General features: G+C 27.6%; 1 protein-coding gene and 1 long non-coding RNA gene across 18 annotated transcripts in view; one reads left to right on the forward strand and one right to left on the reverse strand.

Annotated features, from left to right (window-relative positions):
- LOC551261 (plasma membrane calcium-transporting ATPase 3) overlaps positions 1–24,380 on the reverse strand; it is a 63,122-nt gene that overhangs the window by 21,133 nt on the left and 17,609 nt on the right. For 5 of the 16 annotated variants that reach the window (XR_003305091.1, XR_003305093.1, XR_003305092.1 and 2 more), the window contains exons 2-14: positions 20,221–20,498; positions 19,950–20,147; positions 19,577–19,803; positions 19,142–19,277; positions 18,921–19,055; positions 17,087–17,122; positions 13,868–14,223; positions 13,146–13,630; positions 11,288–12,333; positions 10,847–11,061; positions 10,097–10,248; positions 5,452–5,584; positions 2,324–2,392 (exon numbers count right to left, since the gene is read on the reverse strand). Coding sequence is in view for 12 of the 16 variants with exons in the window: in XM_026442113.1 (XP_026297898.1) it covers positions 2,324–2,392; positions 5,452–5,584; positions 10,097–10,248; positions 10,847–11,061; positions 11,288–12,333; positions 13,146–13,630; positions 13,868–14,223; positions 17,087–17,122; positions 18,921–19,055; positions 19,142–19,277; positions 19,577–19,803; positions 19,950–20,147; positions 20,221–20,377 (3,345 nt within the window). In the remaining 4 variants the exon portion in view is untranslated. Of the gene's footprint in view, positions 1–1,496; positions 1,619–2,323; positions 2,393–5,451; positions 5,585–10,096; positions 10,249–10,846; positions 11,062–11,287; positions 12,334–13,145; positions 13,631–13,867; positions 14,224–17,086; positions 17,123–18,920; positions 19,056–19,141; positions 19,278–19,576; positions 19,804–19,949; positions 20,148–20,220; positions 20,499–21,236; positions 21,375–21,458; positions 21,756–22,055; positions 22,157–24,380 lie in introns of those variants that run through there. The other 11 variants (XM_026442114.1, XM_026442115.1, XM_026442111.1 and 8 more) reach the window with 7 other exon arrangements.
- On the forward strand, positions 1,625–8,868 carry LOC102655462. 2 transcript variants are annotated; one of them, XR_003305095.1, is made up of 5 exons: positions 1,625–2,398; positions 4,548–4,645; positions 5,895–6,030; positions 6,218–6,592; positions 6,755–8,868. It is a non-coding gene; the product is annotated as an uncharacterized LOC102655462 (long non-coding RNA). The 2 variants fall into 2 exon arrangements; XR_001703852.2 differs by having other exon boundaries at positions 6,218–6,375.

The raw sequence follows: 24,380 nt of genomic DNA on the forward strand, positions 1-24,380 counted from the left end.
ATTCATTTATAAAGATCATAAAAATTTTCATATCATAAAATTATATATTATAAAAAATCATTAATCATTTGATAATATATTACAACATACAAAACAATTTCTAAATGTCAAAAAAAAAAATTAATATGAAAGAATTATATATGACATAAGTTAAAAAGAAATTCGTAGAGATATAGAAATTTAAATAAATACATTATTAAAAAAATCAATATAAAATAAATAAAATAAAAATCACTTCGATGATTCTGTTAAAGAATATGTATATCTCCGCTATTTTTGAAGATATGATGATTTCTGTTTATAAAAGTTTTATGAAGAGGGATTATAATGTATAGCTGTAATAATATTTTTTATATGAATATATTATAGGAGAGTTGAAGATTTCAAAATCATTTATATTAAATTTTAAATATCTTATACAAAATGACCGAGTGTTTTAATAAATGAAATGAAACGAAGACAGAAAAAAGAATTGTAAAAGCGTACCTTGCCGCGCGTGTATGTGTGTTCCGCACACATATATACGCATACACATATATATACACGTACTTACACATACGCGCATGCATTTTACATACACGTGTGTATATATACATATATTTATGTATATACACGTATATACGGGCAACTTATATACGTACATACATACGCACAAATGTGCATGCAACACCTTAAAATCAATGAAAAAAGAAAAAAAAAAAAAAAAGAATAAGAAATGAAAATGAACGCAAAAGAAAAACTTTAAAATTGGATATCGAAAAAAATGTCTTTTAAAATTTTAAGATTAATAAACTCTTTTTTAAATAAAAATGAAAAAAATCAAAAGATAATTAATAAAATCAAATGAAACATATGAATAAAAAAATATAAAAAATTCCTTTTCATTTTGTACTTGAAGAGAAGAGTAGAAAAGTATAGATATTAAGAATGCACAATTATTAATAAAAATATAATAAATGAATTAGTAAAATATGTAATAGACAATTATGTTTTGTAAATTCATAAATATTACTGATTGCATTTAAAAAAAGAATTATTACAATAATCCATTTTTACATTATATTATACAATTATTTCAAGATTACAGATTAATTATACTGGAAATATCACTGAATAATAAAAAGAACATATGTAATCAAACATATGTCACTTTTATGATAACAAAGTTTTAATGAGGCAAATACAAGAAAAAAGGTTACAATTTATATAATCTATATTAATATTAATACACTGCTCAATAGCAAATATCTATTTCCTTCAAGATGGGATTGGACATATGTTCATTAGATACAAAACGTTCCTCTCATTATTCTATATTATTAATTAAAAAATATTAAATATAAATTAAATATAAATATAAATATTTCTATAACTAATTGAAAAATATCAAGAAAATACAGAAAACACTTACTTATAATTCTTTCAAAATTAAATCTGATATGATTGAAATTTAAATACCTATTGTAATACTTATTCTGTTTCAAATTTAATACTGGAGTAAAGTGCTGGTTAAATTCGAGGTAGGGCAGGATTAGGTTTGAAATTTGGTGTTTAAAGAATTCTCTTCCCTTCAAGACTTATCTTTTTTGTCCTGTTTTTTCTTAGCTAACTCTGTTAACTGAAACAAAGTGACTGATCTTAATTTAAGTAACACGTATTGAAAAATACAGAAAGTAGATAGGGACAATTAGAAAAAAATAGCAGCGTGGAACAAGGGACAAGAAAATTATCCAATATATGTCATGTTTTTTTCGCTATGTCGCACTGCGGAAAATAAAATAAGAAAATAGCATGATTTGCGCGAACGAAACGAATAGAAGCTCGCGATTCGCAAGCAGAACTGCGACGAAATGAAACAGAGAGAGAAAGATAAAGACAGGCGAGAGAAATACATGTTGAAACGGCAGACAATCAATAAGAATAAATAAACTGAAAATAAAAGAAAAAAAAAAAATTACAAATTATACATAAAACTAAGAAGCCATAAATTAAATTAACATAATTTCAAAGATTAATTACACAAATGAAAATAAAAGTAAATTTAAATTGGTGTTAAGAAAGAAAGTAATGATTAATAGAGATAAAGATAGACTTGGATAAAAGAGTAATGAAGTACGTCAAACATAAAGCACCAGTAAGAAGAAAAACTTAAACTGGTTAATGAAAAAGAAAAAAAAAAAAGAAAAAAAAAAGAAAAAAAAAAAGAAAAAAAAAGGAAAAAAAAAAAACAAAACCATTGAAAATAAAATCAGATCATAATAATAATAAAGAATTAATATTTAAGAACGGTCAAACAGTGCGGAGATTGGACTTGCGGACTAACCATATAGTAATCCTGAGAGGGGGATCTGCCTGTCACAGATACATTCTGCACCAGAGTTCTTTTGCTCGTCTGAAAGTAGGTTACATATTCAATTTACGTAATTAGCTTAATTGAGTGGGTCTATAATATTGTTTTTTGTTTTCTTTGTTTGTTTTTATAATAATTTCAAAAATGTAATTTCTTTAAGAAATTATATTCTGTATAGTTTTATATATATATATAAGATATATATATATATAATTATATATATATATGTGTGTGTGTGTATGTATGTGTAATTGTTGCTTCATAAAACATCTTTTTCAATTCTATTTTTACCATTGTGCTAGATTAAGAATAGTGTTATCAGAGTAAGAAGAAAGGAAATAAGAGAGAAAGTGAAGTATAAGTAAACAGAATAAAGAAAGTAGAAATTATCATGATTAAACTTTACTCTTCTCTTTCCTTTTCACTCTTTGGACTATGCGATCATTCTGTTAAATAATTTAAACAAATATTAATCGATTAAATATTTTAACACTTAACAAGTTCTTTATCGTATGTCCAATAGATATTTTAATAATATAGTATCAGTAGCAACGTAATAGTGTAAAATAAGAAATTTACACGATCACGAGTCACAAGTATGGTCAAGTATGCGCTAGCTTCATCAGTTTTAACCCGTTCCCATTAAGAAAAATAAAATAATAAAAAAATAAAAGGAAAAACAAAAAATTACGAGAGACGGTATTGATAAAGAAGGGTTGTCCTTTTCCGACTCTCGCTCGAGCATCGATTCCTAAATTTTTAAATGTTAAATAACTCCACAAATTTTCTTATATTAATTGTTCACTTAATTTAACTTATATATATAACTTACGTATATATATATATATCATTAAATTAATAAAAATCTCAACAAAATATCTATTATAGTAGGGTTCCACTTAAATCTCAATTTTTATTAGAAAGAGAATTTTAATGTTAGTTTATTATTAAAATAATTTATTCCAAAGCAGATTTTTTTTTAATTTGTTTTATATTATTATGTTTCATAATTTTTTGGATTAATATTTAAATAGAAATAAAAAGCACTTACTTCCTTCAATTCTATGACATTGTCTCCAAGAATCAAAATCTACTTCGCAAGAAGAGAATAGCTCAAATTGAACTTTAGGATAGTGAAATGGATTGAAGATTGCTTAAGCCAAATTCAATTCTAAATCATCAAATTTTTATCTCTATCTATCGGGCAAACTAATGATTAACTATCTAAAATATCTATATGCTTAGGTTTTAAGGATCTCAAATAATTAGCCAATAATACTGAAACTGATACAAGCTGAAGAAGTCTATTGTAACTACTTTTATGTCTTACTCGTCCCTGGTAAATTATAATTACCTTTAATTAAATTAAAACTTATTAGATTAATTGCTATATTTCACTTAATTAAATTTATGTTAAAATAAGATGTTTTTTTATTGAAAATGGCCAATAAGGCAACAGAGGTTAACAGAAACCTGTTACATAAAATAATGAATAAAGATCAATTGATCCAATTTGATTAATCTAATCATTTATTTTTTCATGCCTTAATTTAACCTCTTTCATTTTATTTGCTAAATTAAGAAGTATGATTATATTTAATAAAGAAGCCAAGTCCTGTACATCCTGTAAAAAACATGGCTATGATAGTAATGATGGAAAGACATAATGTCAAAGAGATTATGAAATGAGACAAAATAATATTAGTAACTTATAGTATCTGGATTTTTTAAATTTCTTGAGTCTTTTTTTTTTTTTTTTTTGAAAGAATATCTGAAATCAAGTGACAATAAATTCATTAACTCTTTATAAATATATCAATATGAAAAATAAAATAATCTGAAAAGAAATAAATAAAATATGATACAATTAGATACTATATAATTAAAATATAATTAAATAAATTAAAGATAAAAAGCTCTCAAGATTTATAAAAACTTATAATTTTAAGGAAATTAATCATTCCAACTTTATTTCATTTTATAAAGGATTAAGAAAATCAACAATAATGCCTAACAGATTATAAAAAGCTCTGATGAATTTTAGAAAATCCAATAAAAGATTTAAATACCGAAACAAATACTGAAATAGAGAGAATGACTTGAAACAAATAATCAGATTGAACTTGTAATTCTTCAATTCAATCCTCAACATAAGGAGAGCACGATTTAACGTTAATCTTTCTTTTTTTTTCTGTAGCTAATGCAGGATATATCGCAAGATCAAAAGGGCTAAAACATGAGGTACGCATCATCGAGGTAACACGGCAAAGAACTCAAATGAAAATGCAAACCAAGGTAAACAACGTTTTCAAACATAAAAAACTAAATGAGAAAAATTAAAAAACGTATATATGTGAAACAAATATACATATATAATATATTTTTTGATTATACGCCTGCACAGATTATGCCACTGTATGAATGCTTCTTCACAGTAAATCCAAAATTAAAATATTAACATGGATCACTTTTACAAATTAATATTATTTTAACTGACTAATTAATATCACTTGATATTAATTATAGAGATATAACAATCCTTATATCCTTATTTTTTCCAATCCAATAATTCTCTCCAATCCAATAATAAAAATAAACAATTTTCATGAATAATTAAAAATAGTATTAACCAAGATACAAACTAACTTCAATTTCAATTCTTCATTACTTCTTAATCTCTTCTCTGTGAAGATTCATTCACAATATAACAACCCATCTGCGCAAAAGATAGTTAAAAAGAGAACAACATGATGATATATGCAATAATAATCAACAATATTGTTATTGTCGTAATACGGTCGATGACAAATATATGTCGTTCAACAAAGAAATGCTGAATATAGCCGACTGGTGGCGAAAACGCCTAGAATTCGGAGCCAGAACGACGGAGGACTCATCGAACCGAGGCCAAAGAAAGAAAAAATCGGAACGTCGCGTGTGCGACTGTATATATTTTTTTTTTTTTTCAAACCATCTTGTTACTTTTTTTCTCTTTTTTCTCGTATTATTGTTTAACTTTATCCCAGGAACAGGGAGAGGGGAACCCAAGAGAACGCTGACTTCCGAGCGATGGCATGAGAGTGAGAGATAGGGATAGTTACCTGTGTCTGTAGTCGTGTTAGACCACGGATCCATAGAATTTGTCCTGCGCGCGGCTTTTTATCCGAGTCAGGGTCGAATTTCTCATCTCCTAGATTGATCGCACTGATATCATCCGGCTGGCCGCGGCCCCATCTGTTTTTAAAAAACATGAAACCAATTCTTCATCACTCGATCCCTGTTACACACATGGTCTATAATCAAAGTAGGTTTTTTTTTTTTTTTTTTTTAAGAGAAAGATTTTGATTTTTTTTTTTTTTTTTTTTTTTTAAGATTTGGCTGACTGATGACGCGTAGAGCCGGCTCCTCGACGCACTGCACCAAAAATTTTCACAATTCTACGATCTTTCCCCTCGCTCCTTAGCTTGGATACCTAACCACGTTATTTCTTTCACGGTGTCGACGATGCTAGCTAATATAATAATTTAAATTCTTTCTTTTTTAGTGGATAATCGACTGACAGTGGCACAACGGTGATCAGAAGTGGCTGAGAAAGGAAAGCAAACGAACAGAGAGACATATAGGCTGTTTCAGAGTTGCTAAACGTATAACAGATATCCGAGTTTCAATATGATTACAAGGTTTTTGTTATTTAAAATAAATTTACTTTCATTTTTTTACGTTGCATATATGTCTTACATGTCTTCATTCATATACTTATTTATATGTTCTATTACATTGTAATATATTATATGCATTATATTTTTTATTTCTTTAAATTTTACTTTCAGTAAATAACGTGTATTATTGAAAAATTGTTTTTTCAAGAGGCCTGCAACTACGAAACAACCAGTAATATATGCACACATACAAGAAAAATGTTGCGACGTGTAAAAAAATGAGCCAACGAACGAGGGGATGCAATGTGAGGTGCAATGCGGACAAAGTGAGCGATAAATGCGGCTTTCTTCTGATGAAAAACGATCGTATGTATGGATGATATCTATGTAGCATGTGATGTGCATGATGACAAAAGAGATACTTTTGAGCTTGTTAGGAGAAGGGCGACAGCGATATAAATATAATTGACAAAAAAAAAAGAAAAAAAAAGTGAAAAAAATAAATACAATGATAATGAGAGGGAGGATCAAAACGTTTTGAGGAAATGGTGCCCACATGATCTGATAAATTTTAAGATTAAGTGTGAGATCTTAGTATTTGACTTTTTTTTTTCTGAACATATTCTTCTTTTTTTTTCTTTTGGTTCGTTTCTTTTTTTTTTTTTTTTTACTCAGAAACGAGTTTAAATGGCGTATATGTAAAATTTCTGGTTTCCTCTGTTACATGTGCTGTTATTTCATCCAGGGAGATGCAAGATCTCCGTTACCTGTACAAAGGAGGGACAATTTTTCAAGTAAAGCTCAAGAAAAATCCGCAACTACTTCTCTATATATATATATATATCCTACAACAAATGGCTCAGTAAAAGCTTCAACAAAGCGCGAATGCAGAAGATTAATATTAAAAGATGTGAGAAATAGAACCCCATATTATTATATGCATGTGTTTCATTACTTCATTTTCCATAATTGTAACACGTGCTTGTTTTTATTGCGGATCAGAACAACCACACAGAAGCATCCCAGTTATACATATATATATGTATATGTATATGTATACATTGATAACCATTTCTTTTATTCAATTTATGCTTATGTTATTTTTCTCAAATGTTTCTTTTCTTCTATTTTTGCCTTTTTATCATATTGTTAGTGCGCTCAACGCGAGAGCAGCGAAAATTATTATTAGTCCCAATTCGCAAGGTATTCCCTAACCTCGTCTTGCGAATTGGGAGATGACCTAAGCGGACAGAGAAAAATAAATGCAAAGAGAATGAAAAAAAAAATCGGTTTGAAAAGAAGAAAGTTTTCGGCTCCGTGCGTGTGATGAATAGAAATGGGGATCGAGAAAGAACAAGAACGAAACCAGAGGAAGAGACAAACAAGAAGGAGAGAAATATATATATATATATATAAATGTATAGACATAGAAACAGATAGAGAAACAGAAAAAAAAAAGAGAGAAAGACAGAGATAAATAGTTAAAAAGTTATAAGTTATTGAAAGAACATAGTCGAAACAGCTCCGACAAGAGAATAGAGTGATTACAGATAAAGCGCTAAGCGCAAAAATACCGCTTTATATTATAATAATAACTCTAATTATTCCGAATTTTCAGCTTTGCATGAGAACTTCGGAATCAAAAGTTTATAAACTTGAACTCAAGTTCAAGCACGCTACTGAGATCCCTTGCACCAAAACAAAAAACGCAAATATATTACAATACGTGTGTGATATATTGTGAGTGACGAATATTTAGTGGATCGTCAAAACGCTGTTTTCATTAGTTACTCTTTCACACAAACAAGTACGTAGACGTCAGAGAAGGATCTTCAGTCATGCAATGACTAATATTGAAGTTTAAGTTCTTTTTTTAAGACAAGACACGAGTAACAGTTTACTATCCACTAAGCAAACTAATACTCATTTTTTTATAAACTCTACGTACTACAGTATCTAAATAAATAAATACATGCTTAACAAATTTCCAAGAATTCTTACTTCCACAATAATAATATATCAATATTCCAGATATCCTTAAATATCTTTTTGAATTTTTTATGACACTTTAATAACATTCTCTTATAATATTCATTTCTTCCATTAATTTTGAGTTCAAAATGTTTTAAAGACCTGTCTATACTGACAAACATTGTCCTCAAACAATCCGTGTACATTATTTGTCAGCAGTCAGAGTAATATTGCTTGGATCATGCACACAGATCATATCACAGGAAGTGTCGTGCGTTCACATTTAGTTTATCAGCTGAAATATAGATCAATAGTTAATCGATGAAATTATCCCAGGATATATTTTATCTTCTATTTATTTACAGATTGTCGGAGAATAATTATTTGTCAATACAGATTAATCCTTTATTCATTCTCTGTAGAATAATTTTCAACTTCTTATACCTATAATTCAAAAATATATATATATACAATCTATATATTCAGATACTGTGGTACTTTCTTATTCAATTTTCTATCTTCGAACATTCAAAGTTTCTTTCACAGAAGAAACTTGGAACATTTTATCATTTGGCCAGCATTAACGTAAAATTACAAGAAGAGGGGAGCGAGGGAACAACTGAGCACGCGCGATCATTCTTGTCCAATGTATTCAATTCAAATCACAGTGTTCATCATGTCATTATTTAAATTGAATTCCTTTCAATATATCCGAGCATCTAAGGAGCATGCTACGTAAAGCGTATGTATATTAGTATGGAGTGAAAGACATATGACGAGCAAAAGCAATAGAAAAAGGAATTTGTAAAAGCGAAAACATAAACCAATAGAAGCGCTACGATATATCATATACAGCTATATCAATAATAATAATTAATATGAGTTCCACGATGCATATCTCCCTTCTATTACACCTTTACACGATACCAATACTAATGATACTTATCTTGGTAGTGTCTTTTCACTATAGATGTTGCTACACTTATATTTCATAAATTATATGCAAATATGCTTATAATAACGAAGGATGTTCGTTGTATAACAGAAAATATTGTCCCTAATAATATATGTACATAAATATTTGAATATTTTTCCATATTAGAGAAAATATATACACAATTATGTGAAAAATAGAAATTAATTAATTCCTATGATTAATATCTAAGATATAATATCTAAGAAAGGGAACATTTTTCATAAATTTTCATTTTCAAGAATTACATATAAAATTAATACAATATTTTTTATACAACTATTATCCATTGTCAATTTTTTAATAAGAGATTTTTATATTACTCGTACGCAATAGATAAACGCAGAAGAATCGTATTTAATTATTAAATACCTTTTAGATATATATATATATATATAAATATAAATATATATATAATAATAAATCTTCCTCGATAAACAATTCGATTGAGATAAAAAGGTTCATGCAAAGGCGATTGTCGTGTATGTTAGGAAGATCTCGTAGAAGCTGCGTATGACAACCCGTTAGAACTCAAATTGTGATTATGCTTTCAATTTTTAAACTTATCAATCAATTTATAATAAACAAGGCACACGTTAATGCGTGCTTGTTAAATTCATTCTTAAAGCTTTCATATTAAAAAAGTTTTCATATTATTATTATTAGTCAAGAAATTTAATGTATCCTAATGTAACGCGTTCCTGTCGCGTCACACAATGCAAGAAAGTAAGAAAAAATCTGCACTTCTTCCCATTTTACATTCTCTTAATTTAATTAGTAATATGGATTGGTTTAATTCATACCTCCTAGATGCTTTTCAGAGCGATCGTTATATATTTGATTTTCAATGTTCTCTTTGACTTTCAGATTAAAAAAAAAAAATTAGAAGAAAAAAAAAATAATAAAAAAAATTATACGATAAAAACGGAAGAGAAATCGAAAAGAATACGTAATTAAAAAATATCGTTCTAAAATATTTTTTGCTCGAGAACGCAACATGGGCGAAACCATTATTTTTTTTTTTTTTTTATCTAAAATTAGGCCAAAGGCTGCGCCCGCTAAACCGAACAGAAGTATCTCTTATCATCTAGACACTAAAGAAAATGGTAATCTTTTTACGTGAATATGTTTATAATAACTTACGAAAGGATTTTAGGAATCTTGCGCGTAGGAATAGTTGTAATTACTTGGCCCCACAATAGAGTACCGACTCCGAAGAATAGGCACCACATCCATTGTTCTAATGTGAGAGCTTTCGTGCTGAACGCCATTTTACCATATTGTATGATAACTACCTAGAAAACAGACGTAGGATTTTATTAAAAGGATACAAGAAATAATAATTGCGATATCACCCAAATGTAAAGAGACTTCTCTTGCATCCGTTTCTGTTTAGCTGGAATCTTTATTAATCTTTGTTATTCAATTAGACAGAAGAAAAAAAGTAATATTCTATCTAAAAGATAATTATTGACAGATAGCTAAAAAACAATTATTAATAAATTCTTCTATGATAGATTCAAAATCTACATTATACTATGCTAGATTTCACTATAGATGATATCAAAGTGATATTTAAGATTTCTAATATTCTACAATATCAATTTCTATTCCTAATTTCATATATAATGAAGAGAACGAGAACAAATACAAATACAAATATCGTCATATACATAATCATAGTTTTAATGATAGTCTTAATATATATATATCGTTATAAATATTAGATAATTCCTTCACATCGTCCAAAAGATTACTTTTTTTTTTAATATCATATACATACACAATCATCTTAACATCGGCTCTTTATTAGAGAAATGATGAGTTATCAGATCATAAGTACCGATATGATATTATCTTTGAGTGGGAAAATCATTCTGTAAGATAATTTACCTGCGATAGACATGTCACGATCCAGATAGTGTAAAAGATGGGATTGGTGAATATTCCTTGGAAGACATTACGCTGACCATGGATTTTTCTAGCGTTAAATTCGTTGAAAAGTGTCATCATGACGAATGTATTAAAGATAATAGTAAAGTGTTGCGTTGGACCGCCACCAGCCTGCGCAACTCCTCGGCCTGTTTCGATGTCGAGCATCTTATCACCTATTAAACATATTTCGCCATTGAAAGAGCGTAACCGTTTCGTTCATCTTAAAATCCAAAAAAAGAAATTTTATAAAATCATTTAAAATATTAATTTGATATTGATTTAAACTATTTTTTCTTCTATTAATATCGTTAGCAAAGAATGATGAACTTATTTAATATCCTTTGGATTCAAAATGACAGAGAAAGTATAGATAAAACGATAAAAAACAGTAATATTTACCAACGAAAAGAAGCATAAAAATTACAGTCAACTGATAGATAGCTTGGCCAAGAATGTTCTTCATCATTGTCCTGGAAATGAGCGGTTTCGTGCGACCATAGGGTTTACGAAGAAGAAGATCAGGCGTAGGCATTTCGGTGGCCAATGCAAGAGATGCTAATGTGTCCATGATTAAGTTCACCCACAACATCTGCACCGCTTTAAGAGGGGAATCTTGCACGGCACATGCCCCGATAAAAGCAACTATAACAGCGACGATATTGACGGTCAATTGAAACTGCAAGAACTTTGCTATACTATCGTAGACGTTTCTACCCCACATAACTGCCTTCACGATCGACGAAAAATTATCATCCGTCAAGATGATATCGGAAGCTTCCTTGGCGACGTCGGTGCCAGCTATACCCATGGCAAAACCGACATCAGCCTTTTTCAAAGCAGGGCCGTCGTTCGTTCCATCACCGGTTACAGCAACAACTTCGCGACTCACGCTCGCTTTACTATCGATTATGCCTTTCACGAGTGTATACTTGTCTGTAGGTGACGATCTAGCCAACACCCTTAACCTCGGCCACACTTTGTCCAACAAATGTTGCTGTACCTCGCCACTGCTATCGCGAATCCTCCTGTTGAACTCTTTCCCTTCGAGGATCAGGAAATCTTCGTTCGGTTTCAAAATTCCACATTTCAATGCAATGGAACGCGCAGTATTTATATTGTCTCCAGTCACCATTCGCACAGTGATGCCTGCTTTTTGACACTTCCTGATAGCTTCCGGCACCTCGGGCCGTACCGGATCCTCGATACCCACGATGCACAAACACGTGAGATTGTTCACGACATTTTCCTCGTCATCCCAATTCGGCTCGTTGTCGATATGAACCTGATTAATCTCTGCCTTTCCAGGAACGAAATCGCGATACGCGATGCAGATAGTACGGAGACCGTCACACGCCATCGGCTCGATCACGTTCTTTACCAGACGCTCTTGCATCTCTTTGGTAAATTTTTCCAAATGACCTTCACGACCATATATAAAGGCACATCTAGAACAATGAAGAAAAAAAAACATATCAAGATCAAAGAAATGTTAAAAGATATCACAGAAACAAATGACAAGAATTTTAATTTTAAAATCTCATCTTATGAATCATTGTGCTTATACAAAGTAATTCTTAATTGAAATATCTTGTTCATAATATATATGTTAGATAGATGTTCAGATATAATATTTCTTTTACAGTGAAAGAATTAAAAAGAATTTTTAAAATTTTATAATTAAAATTATTAATAAAATTATTTGTATAAGTTATTTTTATTAATTATTTTATATAAAGGTTTAGTATAAATTTATTTAGTTAAATTAATTATTTTGAAATAATTATAAATTTTATAGTTGAAAGTAATGTAAATGAAAATTTAAATGTAAAAAAGTAGAAATAATTTTTGTACCTTTTGTATCAGGGTTGATTAAAATTTATTTAATAATTTTAAATATCTCGAAAATAAGGAAGCTAAATTTATATAATTTTTTTTGTATATAATAAAATTATAAATATAAATTTAGAAATTAAATGTTAAACGAACTTATTAATATCTAGTTTTTTTTAGAAATAAATTTAATTTAGATATAAATATTTTAATAAATTAAATTTTATATTAATTTATTAATTTTTATATTAAAAATTTATGGGATAATCTATAAATTTAATAATAAAAATTTAATTTTAATTTAAATGTTATGAAGATTTAATATTTAACATATATATCTATATCTGACATCATGAATATAGATGAGAAATAATTAATCTGGAATGAATAATCGTTAAGAAGAAATATAAAAAGAAAATGAACGCACTTCTTCATGATGATCTCGGAAGCGCCCTTGGTAAAGAGCCTGTATCCACCACCTTTCCTCGGGATGGCGGTGGACATGCTCTTCCTAACGCTATTGAACGTGTACACCCGCGTGAAAGTTTCCTCAGGTTGATCGTCTCGTATCGTCTGATAGTTCATGCCCAGGGCTATTACAAATCCAAGTAAGGCACATTCGGTTTTATTGCCGACTTGAAGCGGCAAATCTGTAGGTTCCTGCGCAGGCATTATTCTGGATGTGTACGCCGAATTAATAGAAATAGCTTGAACCATTAAGTTTCCGACATGCGACGGGATATCCGAAAACTGCGGGGTTATTTTACTCATCTTTTCGCATATGTACGATTGAACAACGGTCATTCGATTGGTTGTCAGGGTACCAGTCTTGTCCGAACAGATTGCCGTCGCGTTACCCATCGTTTCACAAGCATCCAAATGACGCACCAAGTTGTTGTCTTTCATCATTTTCTACGCACAAATAGAAAATTAAATTCTTCAATTATCAACGATAAGTTTCAGCGATAAATAAAATATATACTGAAAAGTTAATTTTTAAAAAGAAACAAAGAAAAAATTTAATTTAAAATAGAAAAAAAAATAGTAAATTTTCAAAGTGTTCAACTGAGCATGTTTTTGATCGATTTTATCAAATGCTTTTCAAACTATATTTCTAACTTTGAGATAATAAATTTGATAAATAGTTACCTTAACGGAATAAGCGAGGGAGAGGGTAACAGCTAGAGGAAGACCTTCGGGAACGGCAACTACAAGTACCGTTACACCAATGATCAAATGCCGCACCAGATCACCAGCGTACGTATTTTTCCAACTTTTCCCCTGCACGTAAAATGTGGTAACGCAGAACTGAATGACTAGAATGATAACGGTAAGCACTGCTATGGTCGAGCCGGCGTAACCGATTTGTATGGCGAGTTTAGTTAGCTTGGCTTGTAAAACACTCTTCTCCTTCTTTCCTTCAGGTGCGTGGCTAACTGCATGATGGTTCTCCGCAGGTTCGGGCTTGGCTGCGCTCACATGGCTGTTCCCAGTTATTTCTTCGTCTGTTTCATTAGTAACATACACATTCGTATTTAAATTTCTTTATAACTATTGTTTGAAGCTCGATTCCCTTTTTTTTCTTATTTATATTCGTTAATTAATTTTTATATGTCGCGTGATTTTCTTTTTTTTTCTTTTTTTTTCTCACATGAATTCAGTACTTATTCCATGTGCTCGATTTTTTCAATATATATATTATCTTTTTCATCCTTGAATCTAGTTGAAAATAGTATTTCCTAAATTTCAAATCTTTTTTTCATTTTTCATTAACTGTTTCTGTATTCATTGTTGTTCAGAAAAATGAAATAAAAATAAGAATAGCTCTTTAGCTCATGATCGATTCTGGAACTGAGCTTATTACGAATAAGTACCGTGTCAAAATGTTAAGATAAGGGTTCATATTAGAACTCTACTATAACTCGAATTCTTAGTAATAATCTTACTTTCGTATCTGGAAACACTGGAAATATTCGAATTTTGGTTTGCTATTCAATTTATTCAAGTCTGAATATCCGAGCAATAATAAGAGGTACTTAATTGTAAAACTGTGAATATGTATGACTTAAAAATAATATTTCGAAGACAGGAAAACTAGGAAAACGTGGATTATTTGATTTTTAATCCTAACATATATAACTAATTTCATTTATAGATGAATAGAAGAATCAGGCAAATAATGGAATCGAGTTTCCTTATGATACATTTATAACTACATATATTGCATTTACATATCTTTCAACTAATATTAAGATATTAAACGATACTGGTGACTAGTATATAGTTAGTGATCAGTATCTATCGAAGAAAGGGAAGAAGAAATATAGACATAATAATATAAGCCGGTAATAAAGAGAGATAATAATCATACGAGTTAATCGAAAGGCATAACATGTTATACGTTAAGAAACATAGACACGTAAAATAATTATAAAGTGTATAAAATAGAAAGAGAGAGAGAGAGAGAGAGAGAGAGAGAGAGAGAGAGAGAGAGAGAGAGAGAGAGAGAGAGAGAGAGAGAGAGAGAGAGAGAGAGAGAGAGAGAGAGAGAGAGAGAGAGAGAGAGAGAGAGAGAGAGAGAGAGAGAGAGAGAGAGAGAGAGAGAGAGAGAGAGAGAGAGAGCATTACAAAAAAAATAATCAAAAGCTATACAAAAGTGTATAGTAGCGATTAGGATTCCTCTTTAAATATGCATAAATCCATTGCTATTTAAAAGCATTCACAGAATCAAATGTAACAGAAGGTACAGAGAAGCACGGATGAGATACGATTCTACTTTTTCATGTTTTTTTTTTTCCTCATTCACTTCATACGAGGGCATACTAAGAAGATGAAATAGAATGGAAGTGAAAGAAAAAATATAGATTGATTTTTAAAAAACATAAGACAGTCTTCGTATTGCATATATATGTATATGTATATGTATACAGAATAAGTCACATAAGATGTTATAATTTGTTTTCTCTAAAATCACATATAATAGATATAATTGTTTTTTTTAATTACATGATTTATATAGGGTTTAAGCTGAAACAAATTTTTTAATGATTTATTCTTTAGATTTGAAAAATTTCATTCAAAATAAATTCTACATATATTTATTATTATAATAATATAATATATATTATTATAATATATTAGAGAATTATTTTATATTAAATGTCCAAAATATTGTCTATTCAATTGCAAAAAAATATATATATATTCATTTTTACAACAATCTAAATCGAAATTTGTATAATTATTATTATTTTCTTCTTGAAAAATTCATATAAATAATAATTGAAAATAATATTATAAAAGGAAAAATAAAATATTATTTTGGAGAGAGAAACAATTATTTGAATCTCTTCAAAACTGTCTTATTAAATGATTAAACTCTTATGAACTCTCTAATTGAATAAATAAATAAATCATCTCAATATCTATAATATTTTTAAATTTTGGAGAAGACAACTTGATAACACATGTGACTCGGACTATACAAGATATCTCTCTATGAAAATTTATTCTACATGGAAAGATAAGTTAAAAAAAGAAATAATATTTTTTCATCTGACACTTCGTTTTCGAGTTTAAGTAAAATCAAGTTTAAAAATTTGTTAAATATAAATTTGGTCAATTTTTAATGAGATATAAATAAATTATTGAAAAAAGATTATTCTATATATGAAAATAAATACAGTAAAAAATACGGAATAAAAATTTTCTATTTAAAGATTACTTTTCGAGAAAATCTAATTTGAAACTATCTTTAATTTCAATTTTATATATATATATATATAAACAAAAAAAAAAAAAACGAGGACTTAAACGATAAAAATGTTATTCAAAATTTTTTACTTATTTTCACATGTAGAATAATCTCTTATCGATAATTGATTTATATGCAATTGTAAATTTTCAAACTTGATTTACTCGAAGATGAAGTTTCAAACGACTTACAATTTATAGTCTTTTCTTCCAACTCATTTTTGCATGTAAAATCTCTCTGCTCGCTTATATCACCTGTCCTAAAACATTTTGCATATGCATATACAGTATGTATGTATATGTATAGTGCAATAAACAGAATAGACAAAGTGATATAAAGAACAAGAATTTAAAATCGGAAATTCTCTTATAAATTTTTTATTATAATTTGAAAATTTTTTGTGTCATGTGCACTTTCTAGAAAAATAAAACGCAATCTATAAAGAAAAAAGAAAAGAAAGAAAGAAAAACAAGTGAATTAAAATTTAAAAATAAAAAGAAAAAAAAAAAAAAAAAAGAGGAAAAAAAATACGCGTACGTGCTCGTTTAATATATATGTAAATATTGAACATTGAAATAATGAACAGTAATAATTTATGGTAGTACTTTATTCACCTGTTAATGACTTCTTCTTCCGCTGCTTCTTAGCCTCTAGATAAAAAAACGCATGCAAAACAAAATTGATTAGCAATCTATCTAAAAATATAATATGCCAGTCATTACGCCATATTTGTAAATTCTCTTTCATTCTTAATCTCAATTTCGTGTACTTTATCCTTATAGATCCTAACGTAGTGCTTATTATAAATGAACAGCACAGAAGAATTTATTTCTCTCTTATAAATACTAACCCGTATTTTGTTGTATTTGTCATTAATCATTTATAAAAATATGTTATATAACATTCAAAGGTTTTTCAAATTGTGCATACATACACAACAGCATAAATCATAAAAAAGTATTGGATTTAAATGTATTTAATTCTTTATAAATAGCAATAAGATCGATTCTTGTTATTATATTTAAAAATTAAAATTTTTTATATTTCTAATTTTTAATATTAAATATTATATAGAAAAATAGCATCTAATAATATATAAAAATAAGAAATGATTCTCTGTTTTTAAGAAAGTTGATTATAAAAATTCAAATATTATTTGACAATTATTGATATTTTGTGCAATGAAAAAAATAATTATAATAATTGTTTGGTCAATTATTAAAATTATTTATTATTAAAAATATTTATTTCATATCCCTCATATTGTAATAATAAATCGTTATTTTTAATAATTATTATATTATTTTATGCGATAAAATATCAAATAAATGTCTTTATCATGAATTTTTCAAATCAATTTTCTCAAAAATGAAATCTCTCAACAAATTGTCAACATATTGTTACAATAATCAACAAATTATAATTTATATTTTCGATCTATCTTTTCATAAAATTACCTTCCTATTATCCAAATTACTCGTTTCATTTTATTTATTCCATGTTCTGTAAAAATTATTTTAATAATTTATGAAATGAATACATTGATTCATAGTAAGAATTGATCTAAATATAGTAATGATAAAAAATATGTTTAACTTATTCAATGGAAAAGTTTGATAAATAGACAGACATAAAATAGAGATACTAAGATTTACAATTAAATGCAGACTAATTTAAATATCTAAAAAAAAATAAGCATGATATGATAAGCTAATAATATAATAGTTTCAATTAGCATACAATAATGATAACTAATAAATTATAATGTTTATAATGTTTAACTTAAAAATTCTACTTACTACTTAAATTATTTATTTTATATTAAACTATATAAGAATTTTTTTGTTTAATAATTGTAAATAAATTTTTTTAATATAATAACAATAAAGCTATAAACATATTTGAAAAAAAAGAAAAAGAAAGAAAGAAAAAGAAATTGGCAAATGATTTAATAATAAAATGATAAAATACTGCAAATGCATGCCAAGGAAAATAAAAATATCATAAGTAATTGGAAAATTAAATTCACAATAAAATATTCTCACATCAATCAAAAATAAACTCCATGCGTCTACGTTTCTTTTACGTATTTTGTGCCATGCGCTTTATAACACCCGCTACTACTCTTTTAAAACAATTACTAGTTAAATCTCTTTTATCCAGACTAAAATTTCTAGCATTTTCTATAGGAGAGAAGTAACGAGCTTTGATTAATTTTTTAAAATACTATAGTGACACAAATAAACTTGATATATTATCATTTTGAAAACAAAATTATTCTTATTATTTCCTTTCTTCCTATAACTAAAATAATAATTATATTAAATTTATTTTTTTAAAATTCTATTTTCAAAATGATAATTTTAAAATTTATGTCATCCCAAAATATTCAAATCTAATCAAATAGATTTACATTGATTGTTTCGCATTGAAATCGAATTTACATACCTTTTTTCATTTTCTTGATTTCTTGTTCTTGTTGATCAACAGCAGCACCCAACAAAGTAAAGATAATACCAGCCTGCGAGTTAACGCCTACTGCAGTAACTAACATTTTTCCAGAACCCTCCATCACATGTGTACCTTTTAAAACATAAATCATTGTAGTCGCCATTCTAATATTAATAGTAATTAATATTAATGTTCGATCTGTTAAACAGAACCCTCACCTGAGAGTACCATGGGATCGAACGATTCTCCTTTTTTAACATGGTCTGACTCTCCGGTTAAACTGGACTCATCCACTTTGAGATCGTTGCTTTGTATAAGGATACCATCTGCTGGCAGCAGGTCTCCATATTTTATCTGAATTATAGATAGATTCCAATTTAAAGAAGACCTTTATATTTTTGGTGAAATAATATTCATATCCCAAAATTTATTATCTATGAATATAATTTAACAAATTCTCATACATGAAAACAAGTTCATGAGATGTTGTCAAATTTAAAAATATATAAATATATCTATTAAATTGATTTTATAATGATTCAAATATGGGTTTTTCGAGTTAACCAGAGAATCGTAAATCATAAATGTTTGATTTATTGAATGTCCGTTTAATTTTAAATATTAGTTTTTGCTAATATAAAATTTAGATATACCTGACATATATCACCAACAACAATGTCAGCTACAGAAATCTGTTTGACTTCTCCTTGTCTAATGACAGAAAATTTATGTTCCCCCTCTATACGACTTTGGAGGCCCCTAAATTGTTTTTCCTTAGAGTAATCATTGGAAGCTGTTACTATTACCACCAAGATCACAGAAATAAATATAGCAGCTCCTTCTATCCAACCATATTTTGCTTCATCTTCATCTATTAAAGCTGAAAAAATTAAAAAAAATTATTTTTTTTATTTTCTCTATGTTTAATATATTTCTTAAATTATTATCTAATTGTTATCTAATTATGCTTAAAAATTATATATAATAAAAAATAATAATTAAAAAGATATTGAAATATATGCTTACGTTTTTCTTCATCATCTGCTGGATGATAAAAGCTAAGACCTAATGAAACCAATGCTGCTACTTCCAAGATAATTAATGTAACATCTTGAAGAGCTTCCCACACTAATTGTAGAAATGTTTTTGGTGGTTTTGGAGGTATTAGGTTGGAACCAAATGTATCTCGTCTATGTTGAATATCAGCTGCTGATCCACTGAGACCTATAACAAAAGTTTATATATAAATATTTTAATTAAATACTCTTGAATTATTAAAAAATTTAAAAAAGCTTACCTTCACTAGGTGAAGTGTATAATTTTTTACAAATCTCCTGCACACCACCATAGCTATTGACTTTAGTGACACCTTCACGTCCTCGGAGCTCCATGAGCTCACGAAGTTGCTTAAGACTGATACCATATTGGGTCGGTCTGCCATCTATTGTTGCCATTTTGTTTTTTCCACCGATGTTGGCTTAAGCCAACTTTACTATACTTCTTCACGCTAGCAACTCGTATTATTTTTTGGTGTCACTGACACCACTGGCCTCCAGGAAATTGGAGGACCAATAGCTACAACAAAAAAACAAACAATCTTGAAATTTTATTCCATTGTAAATCTTTTTATATCTTTAATTATAACTTTTAAATTGGAAATGGACTAAATTTTATTAATTTGTTATATAAAGATTGATAAAAAAAACAATTAACATATAATAACATATGATAAATATGAGTCATAATTATTTATAGAGATGTATTATATTATGTCATAATTATATTAATACACATTTTTAATTTTAAAAAAATCAGATTGAAAAAGTTAATATTATATTATCATTAGTATAAAATATCTATATACAGAATATAAAAAATCTATGATTTGTACAAATAATAATTTGTACAACAAAACTTCATGACAAAATTATCCATACATAATAATAATTTTAATTATAAATAATTAATACAACTAAAAAAAAAATTTCGAAATAATACATACATACATACAATAATACAATATTACATACAATATTTTGCACAATTTTAATGTCAAAAAAATGCTTTAAAAAAATAATTCTTTTAGTTTTCAGTTTGAAAATCATATATGAGATCAGAAAATTTCTGAAAAGTTGTATAGGAAATTGAAATCAATGAATTCAAACATTATCGATTGATATGGTATTAAAATTGAAAAAAAAATCATCTGATAGAATAATAATAAAGTATATAATTTAAAAAAAGAGAAAATTTGTGATAAATGATCTTATCTGGATTGTCATCGAATGCTGACATAATTTTGAGGTTATGTACCTCAACAAATGAATCATTACTTAGAGATGATAGACGACAATAAAAGTGCTAGACACTCTCTTCCGAAATGATGTCACAATGAAGAAACAGTGTAACGGGACAGACCAATTGAACGAACATTGACGATATAGTCTGTCTAAAAATAACACCGACCGCGGAAAAGAAACAGAGCGATGACAGAGACATAAGGAGAAACACAGAAAGAGAGAACACCCCGTTTACCTTCTGGTGACAGTTTACGTGTTGATGTCGAGAACGGATTACAAATTGGCATACAAACCAACCTCCCCTTACTGATACGGACCACGAAGCTTCATTCTTCCCTGTCAATCTCTAACGTGCAAAACCTTGAATCGCACCACACCACTCTAGGCAGCGATTTTGCTCACCACGGAAAGGCGTGTTAAGTGAAATAAGCCATTAGCAATATAGTAATCGATTCGTGTTGCCCTCTAGTTACTCGCACACGTACTGCGCAAAGTTTCACTATTTTCCTTCGGTTTCACTTGCGGTTCGATGCTAGATAAATCAATGTTACAAAAAAGAAATTAACATTATTATAAATTATAAAATTTATTTAATGAAACTTAATTTACAAAACAAATGTATAAATCTTTAAAAATTTTAAAAATGGAAAAATTCTTTCATGGATCAGCTATTTTCAAAAAGAATATTAAATATTTGCAATTGCCTAAAAATGTTTAAATCTTTATTCATTTTTTAATAAATAATCTATAAAAAATTACTTTAATATAATATATATGTATAATTAATCTCTCTAAGATTGTCGTAACGTGTCTCGTCGATGCAAACACTTACAATGTTTCGCAATATGTAATTTACGATATCATAAAACGGTATGAAGCGGAATTCAACAATAAAATCGACACATCACATAGCGAATCTCGCGATTAACTGAACGTTCTCTGCGTTTTTCATTTGAAAGTTCAACCTGATTCATTCATCGTGTTTACGTAATTTTTACTCACAATACTATTTTCATCCTATTACAAACGGACTTCTATTTAATAACTGTTAATTATTGCAGTTTTAAATTTCTATTAACATCTAATGTGCAGCATCATGAAAAAATGAGAATTCACAATGATTTAAGCGTACTTTAACAATAAAGTAATATCTATAAAAAAAATGCTTGATTAATTAATCTCGTGAGAAAATGATGAGAAAAATTATCTAAAAAAAAAAAGAAATAATAATTTCATATATTTTTGCATGTATAAGATTATATAATTATAATTTTTTTTAAATATTATAGGAATATTATTAAACAAAATATAAAATTAATACTCCAAAATTACCTCAATATTTTATTCAAAATAAAATTTTACTATAAAAAACATTTTACCATTTTTTCACATATTTTATCATGTTTCAACAACGTTCATGTTTCAACAAATTTTATCATGTTCATCTATCCCAATAACCTTTCGTGTTTAAAAAGCATCATTTAAGAGGAATTGTTTTAAGCAATCAGAGTCCATTTCCTTGACCGCGTGGAGGAAAGAGATATTTTCTCTATGCTCTATATTTCGAGAGTATATGTCGATATTGTTGATTGAGCTGAAGAGCCACAGTCGATACGGGACAAACAGAGCGGCAAAGCAATAGAAGAAGAGAATTACTAAAGAGAGAAGAGAAATGGTTCTTTTACCATCCAATTTCAACTATTTTCGTATTTTCACGCGAATGTTCTATTATTCTATTGTTTCTATTGTTTAAATTTATTCGAACTTTTTGATAGAAAAAGACAGACAATTTACGGCGAAAAAAAAATTTTTTATTTCTTATTAAATTCTTATTATCTTATTATTAAATATTTAAATATTTAATCATTGAATAGAAAAACGTTTTCATATTAATTATATGATTCTGTAATAATTTTTCAAAAATCTGTAATAAAATTAACTTAACTATTTTTAATTTCTCAATTTATATATATATATCTCAATTATGTTTTTCCGTTTGCTTCCAGTTATAACTAGTAATTTTCTAGGCGATAAAATCTTTCTCTACTTATACCTAAGTATAATTCAAAATCTAGTAATCTAGTACAGAAAAATCGAGTAATCTTATTTTCTTTTTTCCCTTAGGTTATATATATCTAGATTTAATACATGAGAAGTTGTTGACCAGAAAAGGGCTTCCTTAATTAGAAGCTGATGAAAAGACTAACTGCTGCCATATTAAGCGTAAACGTGATAAACTATTCTTATTTTCATACAATATCCATTTAGATTTTATTTCACATTTTACTTCTATTAAAATGAGGAACCAATATAATGAAATACTATCACTATCTTCAATATAATGAATATAATGGCATATAAATTGAGACATTGTATATACTTTTTTATAGGAATTTCTCATATATATATATCAATAGTTAATAAGTTAACTGCAATTGATTCATCAATAATCCCGAGGAAATTAACAATAATCTCTAAGCCTCTAATTATAATGCTTCGTGAAATCAGTTTTTACTGAATCTAATAAAATAGCATTATTTCAATGCAAATTTCTTACACGAACAACTCATATATTTAATATTTACATATTCAAATTACAAATTATGATATTATCCTGAACAATACACAATATCTTTATTTCTCTTATAGAACTCTTATAGAATTCACCATATCTGCAGTTTGAGAGATCATAACCATAACCATATATTCGGTTATTTTATTGCAATTATTGCAATAAGTAGTCAATATATTGTAATGAGTAATAAATAGTGATTAGTGAGTTAGTTATTATAATGCAGTGAGTCATTTATTGTAAATATTAACTATACTTTTGTTAATATTAAGTTAATATTTAATTAATATTAAGTTGTATAATATTTATGGTATAATAATAAGTAAATATCTATTTTTGTGTATCGATGGAATTAGTTAAATAATAAACTCTACTACACTTTTATATATATTTTGATAATAAATCTAAACAAATATCTTTTTTAAACAATTCTACTATTTTATAAATAAACCAAAGTAAAAGAAGAATTTCTGAAGATAATCAGAAGAAAATCAAAATATATAAGACTCGACTCAAATATATGATTTAAATGTATATTCGAAATATTTAATTATAGTTCAAAATATTTTAACTATAAATTTTAAT

This window comes from Apis mellifera, linkage group LG8, assembly GCF_003254395.2.
Source record: "Apis mellifera strain DH4 linkage group LG8, Amel_HAv3.1, whole genome shotgun sequence".
Taxonomy (NCBI): Eukaryota; Metazoa; Arthropoda; class Insecta; order Hymenoptera; family Apidae; genus Apis; species Apis mellifera.